The following is a 19470-nucleotide window of genomic DNA, read 5'->3' on the forward strand; positions in this document are numbered from 1 at the left end:
AAAGAGGTAGCGGCAGCATCTCCTTTGAATCCTTTATTCGGACGGACTTTACAGAAAGTGTGCCATAAAATTAAGCTGCTTAGTTTTATGGCACACTTTCTGTAAAGTCCGTCCGAATAAAGGATTCACCAGAGAAGCTGCCACTACCTCTTTTCATTTGCTATATGGTTGACTACTGAGGATCTGCGGTCGTGGTTTGGCTGTTGCATTGCCGGTGTGGCCGTTTGAGTCCATCAGGGCCGTCTTTGCCGCAGGGCAAAAGGGGCAGCTGCCCCGGGCCCAGTTGCTCCTGGGGGCCCAAGGGAGCTCTGTTTCCCGACTCCCATTCACTAGTCACTAGGTTAAAACATTCATCGCTAGGTTAAAACATTCAGGGCCTGGGCCCCTGATGTTTTGTCCCAGGCCCCGAATGTCCTGCCTGCCTGCCTGCTAGATACAACTGTATTGCAGTACACAGAACGGCAATACAATTGAATCTAATATACACTGTCTGGGAAGAGGTGAAGGACCTGTGGTGACATCACAGGTCATGTGATCAGCAAAACAGGCTGTGATAGGATGACCTGGATGATGTCACCATCATGTGACCAGTGCAGGATTGGACCGGAGTGAAAAGGAGAAGGAGCCTAATGCTGATGTCTGTACATGAGGAGAGGTAAGTTAAGGGAGAGGCAGAGCAATGCTGGGGGTTGTAGTTATTTAACTAGGATGTATGTTAGGGCTGAAGGGAGGGATGTTATTGACATGGAACTGTGTGCTTGAGGTGGCTGGGGGGGGGAGTGATGTTATTTACATGGGACTGTATGTTGAAAGTGGATGGTGGGGGGGAATGATGTTTATGTACATGGGACTTATTGTTTAGGGTGTTTACGTTCACACTTGCGTTAGGGCAGGAGTGCACAACCTGCGGCCTGGGGGCCACATGCGGCCCTCGATACCATTCTGTGTGGCCCCCAATTATCTGGTAGCAGACATGTATGTCTATGTCTTGTGGCTGCTCACATGTATCTTTCATGTAATTTCCCATTAAATGGGAGTACTAGAAGTGTAACTAGACATTTATGATATACCATAAAAATAGTATTTCAGTTGGTAATACCCCTTTAAGTTTTATTTTCGGCCCTTGGAATGGGTTCAAGCCGACAATGTGGCCCCCAACCAGAAAAGGTTGTGCACCCCTGCGTTAGGGGATCCGCTTGTGAGAGCCGTTTCAAGGCCTTGCGCAGCCAAACGGATCCGTCCTGACTTACAATGTAAGTAAATAGGGACGGATCCCTTTGCATTGACACAAACTGGTGCAATTGTAAACGGATCCGTCCCCCATTGACTTTCAATGTAAGTCAGGACGGATCCGTATTGGGACTTAGAAATTCAAATCTAATACAAACGAATCGGTCCTGAACGGATGCATTAGTTTGTATTATCGGTGCGGATCCGTCCTGTACAAGTACAGGACAGATCCGCACGAACGCAAGTGTGAAAGTAGCCTTAGGGGGTGATGTTTACATGGGATTGTGCGTTGGAGGCGGCTGGGGAGGAGGTGATGTTATTTACATGGGACTGTATGGTGGAGGGAGGATTATAACTGCAAGGGGCACTGCAGATCCAGGGGACATTATAGGCGGTCTTATTACTTCTGGGGGCTCTATAGGTGGGTCTTATAGATCCGCCTTTTTTCTACTAAGCCCACTATGGGGGCCTTATTACTACTGAGGGGTCTGTAGGGAGCTTTATTACCACTGGGGGAACAATAGGGGGCCTTATTTCTACTGGGGACTCTGTGAGGGTATTATTAATATGGGAGGGCTCTTCTAATAATGGGGGCATTGCTGAGGAGCATTATCACGGTTGGTGCAGTGTTACTAATGAGGGCATTCTAGAAGGGAATTACTATTGGTGGGACTATGAGGAGCACTATTACTATGGGGGGCAGTAATGTTTCTTCAGGATAGTATTTGGGGGTATTGGGGGGGGGGCAGGAGCGTAACTAAAGGCTCATGGGATCCGGTGCAAGAGTTCAGCTTGGGTTCCCCTTCCCTCAGTGCTTTGTGTGGCTTCTTATGCGGCACAAGTGTCTTTGGGCCCCTTCAGGCTCCTGGGCCCGGTAGCGACTTCTACCTCTGCACCCCCTATAGCTACACCCCTGGGGGGGACGGGGGCACATCAAGCAGCAGGATAACACTGTGGGGACTCCAGTTGGGGGATAATGATAGAATGTGAGGAAGCTAATATGTCTGTGTGTCACACTCTGCAGAGACGAGGCGGCTGAGAGAAGTTGTCCAGACCGAGTGGAGAAGATGATGAGAGAGAAGATCTACAGAGAGGATGATGACAGAGAGGAGACGTCACCTGGAGGCCCTGGACGTGACCAGTAAGTGCTGCTGTATAGCAAGTACAGCAAAGTGCGGGGGGGGGGGGGGGGCGGGATCCAGGGGGCCCAAGTAAATTCTTGCCCAGGGTCCAATCAATATTAAAGACGGCCCTGGAGTCCGTGGGTGCTGCTCTACAAACACTTTTGTTTACTATCCTCTGGATAGGTCATCAGTATCTGATCAGTGGGGGTCCGACACCTGGGACCCCCAGCGAACAGCAGTAGCATTGTGGACTTCTCACAGCTTTTCCTAGGCCATGTGACCTCACATTCATCAGTCACATGGCCTTGATGTAGCTCAGCCCCATTGAAGTGAATGAGGCTGAGCTTCGAAACCAAGCACAGCCGGTATACAATGTACGGTGCTGTGCTTGGTGAGCTGAGAGAAGACTGCAGCCCTACTGCGAGCGCTGATGCCTTCTCAAACAGCTACTCATGACCTATCCTGAGAATAGTTCATTAGTTAAAATATCTCTGAAAATCCCTTTAATTTGTGATATGTAACTCTAAAACGTAATTCCACAGCTGTGGAAGAGATAAACTTAAAGGGGTATTCCCATTTCAAGCATTTACATCTTCAGGATATGTCATAAATGCTGATAGGAGTCAGTAACTCTTACGTTTTGTGAAAACTGAAGTTCTGGGGATTCCTCTTTTTCTGATTCCCAGCCATCATACTTGTCACTTTTAATGGTCGACTGTTTTTGTAACTCCAACAGAGTTCAGTGGTGATGTACACATAAGAAGGTCCTCCTTTCTAATGAAGTGAATGGATTGTACGGCAGCCAAGGACCAGCCTATAAGGGTTTCCAGGCGCCTGCTCACCATATAAGTGAGGGTCCCAAAGATAAAAAATAAATGTTTAAAATGGGAATACCACTTTAACTAGAAAGCATCATCAGAATATGTTTCAGGGTAAACATGACTGTTGATGGGGAGCTGTTAGGTTGTATGAGGTCTTACCACTGTTTGAATCATATTAGCTACTCCTGTAGGTCTTCTTTTCTCCCTGAGTTTCCTTTTTTCAATCTGAGTACGATGCTTCTTCAGTGGACTGCCTTTTTTCTCCTTGGTTTTTGAAGACACTGGATCATGGGCTTCAACATCTAAAGCAGCTGGAGACTGGACTTTGTTGGAAGCTGCATCTTTATCACATGCTTGTCCAATATTTGAGGACAAGGTATGTGTTTGGCGTTCCGCTTCTTGTTGAACCTGGATCTCTACAGACTTACTGCCAGCAAGACTAGAAGTTGACCGTAGCCTCATTCTTTCTCTCCGTGCTTTCCATTCTTCCATAAACGGCACTTGCTCTGTACTATTACCCTTCATATCTCTGGACATCTTTGGTTTCTAAAAAAAGATTTTTACAATAAATCTAAGAATCGCATGAGAAACCCTAATATTGACCTTGTTGGTTAATCCACTAGTGTTCTATAATCCACTAAGTGTTCTATATCTGAAGGTTTTAATGAAGAGGTATTCCCACCATATAATGTTATTATATTAAAACCATGTTTTTTTTTTCACTGTACAGGTACCTCAGAGTGTCTGCAAATATTATGTATCACTCAAAAATCATTCCAGCAAAATCCTCGCTCCAAACACCAAAAGGTGCTCCTTCCCTTCCAAGCCCTACCATGTGACCATACAGCAGTTTATGTCCACATTTATGGCATTTCCATACACAGTACACAGTAGTACCTGCCTACGAATTTAAGTGTGAGTCTCAGAGGACACAAGCTGGACTTGGAACATTGGGTACTAAAATGTTATATCTATGGAAAAATTGCAAGTTTCATATTGCATTAATTTCTGCAAAATGCTCACTCCACCCCTTAATAACTTGAGGATCGGAGTATCCAAGTTGGGGTCAATTCTCAGGGGTTCCATTTATTATATCACCCCAGAGGCTCTACACTTCTCAACACAATCTGTATTAATCACCACATTGGGCCTCAAAATGTGCATTTTATAGTCCTGAGCCCTCTCATACATTTGTGCAAAAGAATAAAGCCACATGTAGGGTGTCTCTAAAACCAGGAAACACAGCATAATAAGAATTCCGACTTTTCACACTGGCACAAGATGTTGGGTACTGAAATGTGATGTCTGGAAAAATTGAAATTTTCACTTTGCACCATCTGCTGTTCATTAATTTTTGCTAAACACCTGTGGGGTCAAAAAATGGGGTCACTTCTCGAGAGTTTCATTTATTATTTCACTACAATGGGCTACAAATGCCCTTTTACTCCTAAACCCTGTTGTATGTCCAGGCAAAAGATTAGGGCCACATTTAGGGTGTCTCTAAAACTAGGAAGCACAACATAATAATAAGAGGTCTGACTTTTTATACTGGTACATGCTGGCCACAAAATTTTCACTGTGCACCATCTACTGTCCATTAATTTATGCTAAAGACCTGTGGGGTCAAGGATAACACCCCTTGGTAAAATCTGTGAGGGGTGTGATTTCTAAAATGTGGTCACTTCCTTGGGGTTTTACACTGTACTGGTACCTCACAGGCTCTGCAAATGCAACAAGGCACCAAGAACCATTCCAGCAAAATCAGCCCTCCAAAAGCCAAAAAGCAGTCCTTCCCTTCTGAGCCCTGTAGTGTGCCCATGCAGCAGTTTACGACCACTGTATTTGGGAATAAATGTTTGAAAAATTGTTGGTTTCTTTTTCTAGTTAACGCAAGTGAAAATTTTAAATCTAAGACTAAAGGGACATTTTATTGGAATAAATAAAATTTTTCAGTTTCATAGCCAAGTGTTTCTAAATTCTATGAAATGCTTGTTGAGTAAAAATGTGCTCAATAAACCCCTCAAACAATTCCTTGCGAGGTGTATTTTCCAAAATGGGTTCATTTGAGGTTGTTTCTACTGTAGGGGTAACTCTGGGTCTGTTCAAATGTGGCATGGCACCCTAAAACCATTCCAGCAAAATCTACCCTCCAAAAACCATATAGCACTTCTTCCCTTCTGAACCCTGCCATGTGCCCATACAGCAGTTTATGACCACATATGGGATGCTCCTGTAAACTGAAGAATCATGGTAATTAGAGTTGAGTGAACCCGAACTGTAAAGTTCGGGTTCGTACCAAACTTTAGGGTTTTCGGCACCCGCACCCGAACCCGAACATTTATGTAAAAGTTCGGGTTCGGTGTTCGGCGATTTTTATGGCGCTTTTTGAAAGGCTGCAAAGCAGCCAATCAACAAGCGTCATACTACTTGCCCCAAAAGGCCATCACAGCCATGCCTACTATTGGCATGGCTGTGATTGGCCAACTGCAGCATGTGACCCAGCCTCTATTTAAGCTAGAGTCACGTAGCGCCGCCCGTCACTCTGCTCGGATTAGTGTAGGGAGAGGCTGCATCTGCTGTGAGGGAGAGATCAGGGAGAAATCTCATCAAGAACTGGTTTATGTACTCAGCAATCTACAGAAAAAGTGTTTTGTGGGTGCAGTACACAATTTTTTTAAGCCTGCCCTGAGCCAACTACTGCTGAAAACGAACTTTTTTTTCTTCAGTTAGTCAATATCAATACATGATCGGCGCCATTTTATGCAACGATAGTGCACCAGCATAGACTATCTGAAAGTCCAGAAATACAGCTTTGGCATACTGGGGTGAAAAAAACCTCTAATATACTGCACATCTGTGATTACACGTGCGTAAGTCACTGTCACATTTAGGACAGAAATGCAGCTTTTTGGTTAGGGTGAAAAAACCCTCTAATATACTGCACATCTGTGATTACACGTGCATAAGTCACTGTCACATTTAGGACAGAAATACAGCTTTTTGTTTACTGGGGTGAAAAAAGCCTCTAATATACTGCACATCTGTGATTACACGTGCATAAGTCACTGTCACATTTAGGCCATAAATACGGCTTTGGCATACTGGGGTGAAAAAAGCCTCTAATATACTGCACATCTGTGATTACACGTGCATAAGTCACTGGAACATTTAGGACAGAAATACAGCTTTTTGGTTACTGGGGTGAAAAAACCCTCTATTATACTGCACATCTGTGATTACACGTGCATAAGTCACTGTCACATTTAGGACAGAAATACAGCTTTTTGGTTACTGGGGTGAAAAAACCCTCTAATATACTGCATATCTGGGATAAGACATGCATAAGTGAGTGTCACATTTAGGCCACAAATACCGCTGTCATATAGAGTAAAAAAAAATAAAAATAGAGTGCAATACCCTACATCAGGGTTTATATTGGCGGTTAATTATTTTTAACATACTTAACCACTTTTTACTTTGCTTTGTGAACGCTAACTATGAGGCAAACATCTAATAAGGGACGCGGTCATGGTCGTGGTGGTGGTGTTGGTGGAGCCTCTGGTGCAGGGAGAGGACGTGGCCGTTCTGCCACAGCTACACGTCCTACTGAACCTACTACCTCAGGGCCCGGTAGACGCCAGAATCTACAGCGATATTTGGTCGTTCCTTATGCCGTTCTAAGGATGGTAAGGCTTGAGCAAGTACAGGCGCTAGTCAATTGGGTGGCCGACAGTGGATCCAGCACGTTCACATTATCTCCCACCCAGTCTTCTGCAGAAGAAACCCATGCCCATCAGTCTGTCACATCATCCCCGTGCATATCGGGGAACCTGTCTGAGCCTCAAGTCATGCAGCAGTCTCCTATGCTGTTTGAAGACTCTGCTGGCAGGGTTTCCCAAGGGCATCCACCTAGCCCTTCCCCAGGTGTGGAAGACATAGAATGCACTGACTCACAACCACTTATGTTTCCTGATGAGGACATGGGAATACCACCTCAGCACGTCTCTGATGATGACGAAACACAGGTGCCAACTGCTGCGTCTTTCTGCAGTGTGGAGACCGAAAAGGAGGTCAGGGAGGAAGACTGGGTGGAAGACGATGCTGGGGACGATGAGGTCCAGGACTCCACATGGAATGAAGGTCGTGCCACTGACTTTCAGAGTTCGGAGGAAGAGGCAGTGGTGAGACCGAGCCAACAGCGTAGCAAAAGCGGGAGCAGGGTGCAAAAGCAGAGCAGCCGTCGCCAAAACAGTTCGCCTGCTACTGGCCACCGTCAACAGGGACCGAGCACACCAAAGGCAGCTTCAAGGAGTTCCCTGGCATGGCACTTCTTCACACAATGTGCTGACGACAAGACGCGAGTGGTTTGCACGCTGAGCCATCAGAGCCTGAAGCGAGGCATTAACTTTCTGAACCTTAGCACAACCTGCATGACCAGGCATCTACATGCGAGACACGGGCTGCAGTGGAGTAAGCACCTTCAAAACCAAGAAAGGGCTCAGGCCCCTCCTGCTCCCTCTTCTTCTGCTGCCTCGGCCTATTCCTCCGCCTCTGGAGGATCGTTGGCACCTGCCGCTCAGCAAACAGAGGATGTGCCACCAACAACACCACCTCCGTCACCAAGCATCTCCACCATGTCACACGGAAGCGTTCAGCTCTCCATCTCACAAACCTTTGGGAAAAAGCGTAAATTCCCACCTAGCCACCCTCGATCCCTTGCCCTGAATGCCAGCATTTCTAAACTGCTGGCCTTTGAAATGCTGTCATTCAGGCTGGTGGAGACGGACAGCTTCAAACAGCTCATGTCGCTTGCTGTCCCACAGTACGTCGTTCCCAGCCGCCACTACTTCTCCAGGAGAGCCGTGCCCTCCCTGCACAACCAAGTATCGGATAAAGTCAAGTGTGCACTGCGCAACGCCATCTGTGGCAAGGTCAACCTAACCACAGATACGTGGACCAGTAAGCACGGCCAGGGACGCTATATCTCCCTAACACTGGGTAAATGTAGTGGCGGCTGGGCCCCAGGCGGAGAGCTGTTTGGCGCACGTCCTTCCGCCGCCAAGGATTGCAGGGCATCATTCTTTGCCTCCTGTTGCCTCCTCTTCCTACTCGGCTTCCTCCTCCTCTTCTACCACCTCCTCATCCGGTCAGCGACAGACCACCAACTTCAGCACAGCCAGGGGGTAAACGTCAGCAGGCCATTCTGAAACTGATTTGGGGGACAGGCCCCACACCGCGCAGGAGTTGTGGCGGGGTATAGAACAACAGACCGACGAGTGGTTGCTGCCAGTGGGCCTCAAGCCCGGCCTGGTGGTGTGCGATAATGGGCAAAATCTCGTTGCAGCTCTGGGACTAGCCGGTTTGACGCACATCCCTTGCCTGGCGCATGTGCTGAATTTGGTGGTGCAGAAGTTCATTCACAACTACCCCGACATGTCTGAGCTGCTGCATAAAGTGCGGGCCGTCTGTGCGCGCTTCCGGCGTTCTCATCCTGCCGCCGCTCGGCTGTCTGCTCTACAGCGTAACTTCGGCCTTCCCGCTCACCGCCTCATATGCGACGTGCCCACCAGGTGGAACACCACCTTGCACATGCTGGACAGACTGTGCGAGCAGCAGCAGGCCATAGTGAAGTTTCAGCTGCAGCACGCATGGGTGAGTCGCACTGCGGAACAGCACCACTTCACCACCAATGACTGGGCCTCAATGCGAGACCTGGGTGCCCTGTTGCGCTGTTTCGAGTACTCCACCAACATGGCCAGTGGTGATGACGCCGTTATCAGCGTTACCATACTACTTCTATGTCTCCTTGAGAAAACACTTAGGGCGATGATGGAAGAGGATGTGGCCCAGGAGGAGGAAGAGGGGTCATCTCTAACACTTTCAGGCCAGTCTTTTAGAAGTGGCTCAGAAAGAGGATTTTTGCAATAGCAGAGGCCAGGTACAAACTTGGCCAGCCAGGGCCCACTACTGGAGGACGAGGAGGAGGAGGATGAGGAGGAGGATGGGGATGAAGCATGTTCACAGCGGGGTGGCATCCAATGCAGCTTGGGCCCATCACTGGTGCGTGGCTGGGGGGAAACGGAGGACGCAGACGATACGCCTCCCACAGAGGACAGCTTGTCCTTACCTCTGGGCAGCCTGGCACACATGAGCGACTACATGCTGCAGTGCCTGCGCAACGACTGCAGAGTTGCCCACATTTTAACGTGTGCTGACTACTGGGTGGCCACCCTGCTGGATCCCCGTTACAAAGACAATGTGCCGTCCTTAATTCCCTCACTGGAGCGTGATCGGAAGATGCGCGACTACAGGCGCACGATGGTTGACGCGCTCCTGAGAGCATTCCCGACTGACGCCGGGGGACAAGTGGAAGCACAAGGCGAAGGCAGCGGAGGAGGAAGAGATCGCCAACGCAGCTGTGTCAGCGCCAGCACCTCAGAAGGCAGGGTTAGTATGGCTGACATGTGGAAAAGCTTTTTCACTTCGCCGCAACAACCGCCCCAACTGCTGATATGGAGCATGTTAGCAGGAGGCAGCATTTGAACAACATGGTGGAACAGTACCTGTACACACGACTACACGTACTGACTGATGGTTCTGCCCCATTCAACTTCTGGGTCTCCAAATTGTCCACATGGCCAGAGCTTGCCCTGTATGCCTTGGAGGTGCTGGCCTGCCCGCAGCCAGTGTACTTTCTGAACGTGTATTTAGCACAGCAGGAGGCGTCATTACAGACAGATGCAGCCGCCTGTCCACAGCCAACGTGGACAAGCTCGCGTTCATTAAAATGAACCAGGCTTGGATCCCACAAGACTTGTCTGTACCTTGTGCAGAATAGACATTTATACCACCATCAAACATACATTCTTGTACTCAAGTCAAGTGCAATGATTCTTTTTTTTATTTATTTTTTATTTGTCCCAATATTTTGGGGGCTACCTACCCCAATAAAAAATAAAATAAAACTTGTTGGCTACCTGTTCCTCCTCCATTGCTGCCTCCACCTACAACACCACATTCACCGCCTCCTCAACCTCTGACTCCATATCCACCTCCTTCTCTAAGTTGCAGGTTAATAATTTGTAATTTTTTGTTATTTTATTTCATTTTAAGTTATTTCCCTATCCAAATTTGTTTGCAGAGCAGTTGCCATGCTCTTAAGCACATTTTACTGCCTTTTACATCCCTCTAGCCTTTTCAAGGACTATTTTAGAGCCATTTTAATTTAAAAAAAATTGCAATTTTAGTGCCCTAAATTGAAAAAATTCCAATTTTAATTGTCGGGTGACATTTTACCATTTTTGGCGTATACAAACCCCTGCTGTGCCTGGGTGAAAGGGGCCTAAATCTCTCAAAATCCTCTGTTGTATTGCTGGGTGACATGAAACCCCTTTTGTCGTGAATGAACCCCTGCTCTGCATTGCTGACAAGGGCCTAAATCTCTCAAAATCCTCTGTTCTATTGCTGGGTGACATGAACCCCCTTTTGCCGTGTGAATGAACCCCTGCTCTGCATTACTGACAGGGGCCTAAATCTCTCAAAATCCTCTGTTGTATTGCTGGGTGACATGAACCCCCTTTTGCCGTGTGAATGAACCCCTGCTCTGCATTGCTGACAGGGAACTAAATTTAGTGAAAACATCTGTTACTGATCGGAAGATGGGCGACTACAAGCGCACGCTGATGATAGCATTCCCATCTGACAGCGGGGGCACAGTGGAAGCACAAGGCGAAGGCAGAGGAGGAGGAAGAAGTCGCCAACGCAGCTGGGGCACCGCCAGCACCTCAGAAGGCAGGGTTAGCATGGCCTAAATGTGGAAAAGCTTTGTCAGCCTTGGAGGTGCTGACCTGCCCTGCAGCCAGTGTATAGTGTGAACGTGTGTTTAGCACGGCAGAGAGCATTATCACAGGCCGCAGCCAATGTGGACAAGCTTACGTTTATTAAAATGAACCAGGCATGGATCCCACAGGACTTGTCCGTACCTTGTGCAGAATATACATTTATACCAGCCTCAACCATCCATTCTTGTACTCAAGTGCACTTATTCTTAGTTTTATTTTGTTATATGTCCCAATATTTTGGGGGATACCCCAATTTAAAAATAAAAAATAACACAAATTAGCGTTGGCTACCTATTCCTCCTTCACTGCCGCTTCCACCTTCACCGCCACGTCAACCTACACTGCCACATACACCCATCCACCGCCTCCTCAACCTCTTACTCCTAGATCCAGATTGTTATTTTTAATTTTTCTGTATTTTATGTTATTTTAAGGCTACTTTCACACATGCGGCAGGACGGATCCGACATGCTGTTCACCATGTCGGATCCGTCCTGCGGCTATTACGCCGTGCCGCCAGACCGCCGCTCCGTCCCCATTGACTACAATGGGGACGGGGGCGGAGCTCCGGCGCAGCACGGCGGTGCACGTCGAAAGCCGCCGGACTAAAAAGCCTGACATGCAGTAATTTTAGTCCGGCAGCCTTTCGCCGTGCACCGCCGTGCTGCGCCGGAGCTCCACCCCCGTCCCCATTATAGTCAATGGGGACGGAGCGGCGGTCCGGCAGCACGGCGAAATAGCCGCAGGACGGATCCGACATGGTGAACAGCAAGTGTGAAAGTACTCTAAGTCATTTCCCTATCCACATTTGTTTGCAGAACAGTTGTCATGCGCTTAAGCACATTTTGATGCCTATTGCAGCCCTCTAGCCCTTTCCAGGACTATTTTAGAGCCATTTTAGTGCCATTTTAGTGCCCAAAAGTTCGGGTCCCCATTGACTTCAATGGGGTTCGGGTTCGGGGTCAAGTTCTGGTCAAGTTCGGGTCCCGAACCCGAACTTTTTTTCAAGTTCGGCCGAACCTGCCGAACCCGAACATCCAGGTGTCCACTCAACTCTAATGGTAATACATTTTGAGGTTTGTTTTGCTGTTAAACCTTATTGTGTTACAGGAAAAATTTACTAAATTGGAAAATCTGCTGACATTTTAAATTTCAACTCCATTTTGCATTAATTCCTGTGGAACACCTAATGGGATAACAAAGTTTCTAAAATCAGGTCTGAATAATTTGAGGGGTATAATTTTAAATGGGGTCATTTCTGGGTGGTTTCTATTATGTAAGCCCCTTAAAGTCACTTCAGACCTGAGCTGGTCGTTAGTTTTGGAAATTTCCTTGAAAACTGCTTTTAAAATTCTAAGCCTTCTAATGTCCTAAAAATAAAATAAAATTTCCAAAAACAAAAATGCCAACATAAAGTAGACATATGGTCAATGTTAATTAACAACTATTTTCTAAGGTATCACTATGGCCCTTTTCACACGAGCAAGTTTTCCGCGCGGGTGCAATGCGTGACGTGAACGCATTGCACCCGCACTGAATCCTGACCCAATTATTTCAATGGGTCTGTGTACATGAGCGTTTTTTTTCACGTATCAGTTCTGCGTTGCATGAAAAACACAGCATGTTCTATATTCTGTGTTTTTCACGCACGGGGCTTCGGTGAAAAAAAAGCATTGCATCCGCAAACAAGTGCGGATGCGATGCGTTTTTCACTGATGGTTGCTAAGAGATGCTGTTTGTAAACCTTCAGTTTTTTATCACACGCGTGAAAAACGCATCAAAACGCATTGCACTCGCGCAGAAAAAACTGAACATCTGAACGCAATCGCAGACAAAACTGACTGAACTTGCTTGCAAAATGGTGCAAGTTTCACTGAACGCACCCTGAACAGATCCGGAGCCAATCCATCACGCTCGTGTGAAAGAGGCCTATATGTGTTTAAAAAAAAGAAATTCCAATTTAAAAAATTGCAAATGTTTCCAAATTTTGAATATAAAAAAAGAAAAGTATAACATATTGACCAAAATTTACCGCCAATGTAAAGTACAATGTGTCACAAAAAATCATCCTCAGAATCGCTTGGATAAGTAAAAGTATTGCAAGTATTTCTCGTGATAGGTCATTAATATCAGATTGGCGGGGGTCAAGTTTCTGCCACACAGCCTGTGCCTCCTAAAGAGGTTTTCCGGACTTTTAATATTGATGAACCATCCTCAGGATAGGTCATCAATATCAGATCGGTGGGGGTCCGACACCCGACACCCCCGACGATCAGCTGGATGAGGAGATGGCGCGCACCGTGCGCACGTGCCATCTCCCTTCTTTCTTCCTGTTCACTGCTGCTGTCTATGGTCTTTGCCATAGACAGCAGCAGTGGACAAGAAGAGAGAATGGAGATGGCACGTGCGCACTGAGCGCACCTTCTCCTCATACAGCTGATCGGAGGGGGTGCCGATTGTCGGACCCCCACCGATGTGATATTGATGACCTATCCTGAGGATGGATCATCAATATTTAAAGCCCAGAAAACCTCTACGAGCTGGTGTCGATTTCTGTTAATTTACGGCAGTTTCTGGTGTAAACTGTAGTAAATCTGGCGGGCCGTGGTAGGGTAGCTAAGTTCTGCTTCATGCCAACGCCCACTGCCTTTTCTCACCACTTTAAAAAAACACCGAAAAGCTAAAAATAGGTACAAATATAGCGTGCACCATAATCTGCGACTTTTTTTGGTAAAATCTCCCCGCGGTTGGTCTATACTATAGGTACAGTAATGTCACAGACACTGCTGCAAATGTAGAGACACAGTGACATCACAATGTAGTTACACCCTAGAATGAAACCGGAACAGAATGTAAGACCTCACGCACACACCTTTATCCACAAACCCAAGGATCTGCAAAACATACCGGCGGTGTGCGTCCTGCACTTTCCAGTTTCCGCGGGTCCCTCACTATTGTAAAAATGCCTATTCTTGCGTTTTCTTGCTACCAAGAATAGGACATGCTCTATGTTTTTTGTGCGACAGCGGAACGGGCATAAGGATGTGGACAGCACACGGCGTGCTGTCCACATTTTTTGCGGCCCCATTGAAATTAAAGGGTCCGCATCCGATCTGTAAAAAATGCAGATCGGAAGTGGAGCAAGAATACAGTCATCAGTCCTTATTGTGTAGATAACATGGTCGGAATGCAGTTGCATGCTGTCAGAAAACACATCCAATAATATCAAGTACAATTATGTCATAGTATAGTCACAGGGCTGTTAGTACCGTGATGTCATAATGTAACCACTATAAAAATAAATAAATAAATAAATAAATAAAAGAAAAACTGTGGTAAAAATGTTTACTTTCATAGCAGTGTCTCTTTTTTGCTCATCCCTCTGCCCCTTTTGAACGGCATCCCGCCCTCTCAAAGCACTTTGGGCACCAGGCTGAATCTGATGACTCCTGGTGCCACATGGAGGAAGCAGCTCTCCATACTGTGGCTGGAGATTTAGCAACTCTTCTGGAAGTCCAGAAGATCGCTCCATTTTCCGGGGATGTTCCAGAAAATGTGGAAAATGTGATCTTTTATAATGTTACACCACAGGGATAAAATTTGGGTGGTCAGATGTCCGGCTTTAGGCTGGACAATCGGTTTCCTGGCACCTTGTTCAGACGCTTGGGTGTCCTCCTTTTCTGTGGCTCCATCAGCATTGCGCTTTCTGAGCGTGAGCTACAGCTGCAAGCTGACTGATTGAGGCTTCTCTCAGCCCCAGTCCATAGTTGCCAACTGTTCCGAATTTGACAGGACTGTCCTTGATTTTCATAGACAGTCCCGGCAAATTTGCGCTGTCATGGGTTGAAAATGGGTGGGGCTAACACAAACCACACCCATAAGTGGGTGTTCCTGTGCAACCCAGGCGTTCCCAGAGGCGTGGCTTACATGTCCCGATTTTACCAATTGAAACGTTACTAAGTATTGCCAGTCAGTCACTAGAGCCGGCGGACATGTCACCCATGACTTACTGAGGTTGAGAAAAGCCTTTAGGGTCTGCACGCAGTTCACATTAAGGTAGTCCTGGTTTTTTTTTTAGTATTATTTTGCCGGCCACTGTTACTGGGAGATGGGCGTAATTTGGAGAAGTTGGGGGCATAGTCTAGAATGTACACCTTTTTAGGATGAAGCAGGCGGCTGCCCTAGATAAAACTGGATTATTTTCAGAGTCAGAAGAGGGGTCCCAGCAGTCAGGCTTCCACTGATCAATGGGTAATAACCTCTAACCCTGGATAGATTATAAATGGCAGTTGTTTCCATCACTCTCATAGAATTTGAAAGGTGAGGCCATCTAGATGCACGACGACCACTCCATTGGAACTCCACCTTCTAGACTTGCTGCTAGGGGTGGCAGGGGACCAGGGTCTCCCACTCTAGCAATTGGTGGCAGTCCCAGCAATGGGATCCCCACCTACCTAACATTTATTACTAGTGTTGGGCGCAAATATTCGAATCGCGAATATTAATCGCGAATGTCGGTACTTTGAGAATTCGCGAATATTTAGAATATAGTGATATATATTCGTAATTTCGAATATTCTAGATTTTTTTTTCATCGGTAACCTCCCTTCTTGCTTGTGGGCCAATGAGAAGGCTGAAATGTCTTTGTCTGAGCTTAGTAACATCCCTAGCAACCAATAGGAAAGCTGCCTACCCCTCACTATATAAGAACCTCCCCAGCAGCCCTTGTATGCAGCATTTTGCAGTTCTGAGGGAGACAGCAGTGTTATTGCTGTGCTCTCAGCTTTCCTGTGTCATTACATTAGAAGATAGTTAGTTAGTTAGTTAGCTTATATATATAATACAGATAGTTAGTGGGAGATAGTCAGTGTAGGTTATATCCTGATATAGTGTAGCTGATAGGTTCTGCTGTCCATACATACATACATACATACATAGTGCTGTGATGTCACAAGTTCACAACAATACTTAGTGCGCCAATCACTAATAAGTAGTCAGACCTGTTAAAATGTGAAGTTGCACGTATTGCGCCAAAATATTCACATCATTAGTGCATATAAAGCTATTGTAATGTTCTGCCGTGTCAACCATTTTCTCCAGTCTCAGGAAACTTCTAGCAGCTTGAAAAATATAGCAATAGTGACCCACGCCTGTATTTCGCACGCATTATGCGAATATTACATTGCCAATTTTTCGCGATCAAGAAAATAATCTCGAATTCGCAAATATATGAAGTAACCATACATAAACAGTGATTAGAGATGAGCAAAGTTTTGAAAAATTCGATTTGGATGCTTCACCAAACTTTGTCAAGAAATTTGATTTGTTACAAATTACTTCATCATGAATTGTCTTCCATTGCATGGAGCGGCCACAATGACAGGGAACGGCGATCGCGCCGCCCCCCCGTCACTTAACTCCTCAGATGCTGTGTTCAACCATGATAGCAGAATCTGAGACTCACATTAAGGTGCTCAGAGGTTAATCCGGGGTTAAAAAATAAAAATTAGACTCACCTCATCCACTTGATCGCGGACAGGCCGTCCGCTTCGTCTTGATTGAAGAAAACCCAACAAAGGACCTGCATCGAGCTTGAAGATGTCACCACATGATCACACTGGCCGCGCGCAGTGACGTGGTGACGTCTTCACGCTCCCCGCAGGTCCTTTGGCAGATTTTCCTCAATCAAGACGGGAGCGGGTGGCATCTCCGCGATCAAGTGGATGAGGCGAGTATAATCTTTTATCCTTTTAGCCACCATTTTAGGAAAATAGATTAATTACCACAAAGGGTGAAGAAATTCAGCTTCGTGGCGAATCAAATTTTTCCTGAAATTCGGATCTAAGTCCACTTCGGATACTTCGATTCACTCAACACTAACAGTGATGAAACAACAGTAATAATCATAGCAACCTTTATTTATATTGTATCAGCGTATTCAGAAAATCTAAAAACAAATACTGCAAAGCATAAAAGGTACAGTGATGCAGTATGAGGCATGGTAAAATAGGTACAGTGATGTCATCTCAGGCACAGTGATGTAGTAACACAGGTACAGTGATGTCATCTCAGGCACAGTGATGTAGTAACACAGGTACAGTGATGTCATCTCAGGCACAGTGATGTAGTAACACAGGTACAGTGATGTCATCTCAGGCACAGTGATGTAGTAACACAGGTACAGTGATGTCATCTCAGGCACAGTGATATGCGAATTTAGCAAAAATTTGATTCGCCGGTTCGCCAAATTTTTCAGGAAAAATTTGGTTCGATCCGAATATATTCGTGGCAAATTACATTAAACGGCTATTTCCTGGCTGCTGAGAGCCTTTATAGTGGTGGAGAACACTGTGCCTTGTAGTATGACTGTATGAAGCATAATAGAATAGGCGGCATACACCGGCGTGCATAAGACAATCCTTTATTGGTACAAAAAAATTAAATCTTCGGGCTGGAGCATATGGTGCGTCGTAACACAGATGAAGTCGGCGGCGGCGGCCGTTTCACGCTAACTTGCGCTTCATCGGGCCAGTGACATGATTGCGCTAACACGCGCATCTTATACATGTCACTGCGTCAGGTTGTCAAGGCAACCAAGACGCTTAACTTCCTTGTAACCGCCCATACGCTCCAGCGCAGCTGAATATAGTAACTTATTTTGCATCACAGAAGCTTCCACCGGGACAGTGTCAAGAAGTCTATACCTTATGGCCAATTTATACGGCTGAAGCGTATAAACAACACTGAGGAGGGATACAATAGACAGTCAGAGGAACTAGAAGGTAGATTACTTGACAGAGGGTACAAGGAGAGAGATGTAGACACAGCCAGAAAGAAGGCAGGTTCCTTCACTCAACAGGAGTTATTGTATAGGAAAAAGAGAAATGTTCATAGTGAAATGGAGAGATTTGTTTTTTCATTCAAATACAGTCCCGCAGAAGGTCTCATTAAACGTGCCATTTGTAACAATTGGGATATCTTGAAAAATAAGGAAGGGTTGGAAGGGATTGCAAATAATAGACCACTTATAGCTTTTAAAAAATGTCATACTATAAAGGATCAAATTGTAAGGAGTAGATTCAGGAATAAAGCGACCAGCAATTGGCTGTCATCTAGTAGACCAGAGGGCAATTTCAAATGTGGGAATTGCTCCTTCTGCAATTACAACAACCAAAGGAAAAACCTGTCTTTTGGTGGGGTTTCACACCGAGTCCCTCAATTCATCACTTGCAGAAATAACTATGTCGTCTACCTGATCACCTGCCATTGCGGGGCCTTTTACATAGGGAAAACAATTCGTCCCTTGTTTGACAGGTTTAGAGAGCATCTAAATTCCCTTAAAACAGGCAAGGGATGCACTAGGCTCATCGAACATGTCCGCAATCAACATGGTGGTAATCCACAGTGTATTTCCTTTGCGGGGATTGAGCAGGTGCCATCCAGGTCCCGAGGTGGGGACAGGCACCATGCACTCCTACAAAGGGAATCCAAATGGATAATGAAAGCTGATGCCTTAGGCCCTTTGGGACTCAATGATAAAAAGGATTTAAGTTGCTTAGAAGTTACTATATTCAGCTGCGCTGGAGCGTATGGGCGGTTACAAAGAAGTTCAGCGTCTTGGTTGCCTTGACATCCTGACGTGTATAAGATGCGCGTGTTAGTGCAATCATGTCACTGGTCCGACGAAGCGCAAGTTAGCGCGAAACGGCCGTCACCGCCGCCTTCATCTGTGTTACGTCGCACCATATGCTCTAGCCTGAAGTTTCTATCTTTTTGTACCAATAAAGTATCGTCTTATCCACGCCGGTGAGTGCCGCCTATTCTATTATCCTTAATACAGTCACATTACTTGCTGCTAAAGCTGTGCACCGCCATTGGCGTGTTCAAGGGACAGGTAGTTGAGGACCAGGTACATATATATATATATATATATATATATATATATATATATTGTGACGTTCGGCAGTGCCACCTATCTCTCTTCTCTCCTCACCATTAAGCCTCAGTCACACGTCAGTGTTTTGGTCAGTGATTTCGATCAGTGATTGTGAGCCAAAACCAGGACTGGAGCCTCCACAGACATAAGGTATAAGGGAAAGATCTGCTCCTGTTCCGCCTTTAGAGCCGGACTGAAGGAAATCACTGACCAAAACACTGACGTGTGAATGAGGCTTTGTGTCTTGCAGTAACATGCATAGGGAGTCTGCTTTGGTAGTGAAACAATACTGTGAGTCCGTATGACATGCAGATGACAGGCATCGCTCTTAGAATCACTGCACACTTCACTTATTAGGGCAGTCACGAGGCCAAAACTGACCAAATAACTCAAGTATGAACTCAGCCTTACAGGTAGATAGCGCCAAGAAGAAGCGCACTCCTTTTACACCGTCGCCAGCTGATTCCACATAGATGTTATCAGAATCTGTTCTATTAAACGTTTATACAAGTAGAGCC

The 19470-nt window shown here is 46.1% G+C and overlaps 1 protein-coding gene across 2 annotated transcripts in view; it reads right to left on the minus strand.

Annotated features, from left to right (window-relative positions):
- LOC120980977 (PRKC apoptosis WT1 regulator protein-like) overlaps positions 1–19470 on the minus strand; it is a 66926-nt gene that overhangs the window by 15650 nt on the left and 31806 nt on the right. For both annotated transcript variants that reach the window (XM_040410395.1, XM_040410396.1), the window contains exon 2: positions 3335–3721. In XM_040410395.1, coding sequence (XP_040266329.1) covers positions 3335–3712 — 378 coding nt within the window. In that variant the 5' untranslated portion in view covers positions 3713–3721. The remainder of the gene's footprint in view (positions 1–3334; positions 3722–19470) is intronic.

This window comes from Bufo bufo, chromosome 10 (genome assembly GCF_905171765.1).
Source record: "Bufo bufo chromosome 10, aBufBuf1.1, whole genome shotgun sequence".
NCBI lineage: Eukaryota > Metazoa > Chordata > Amphibia > Anura > Bufonidae > Bufo > Bufo bufo.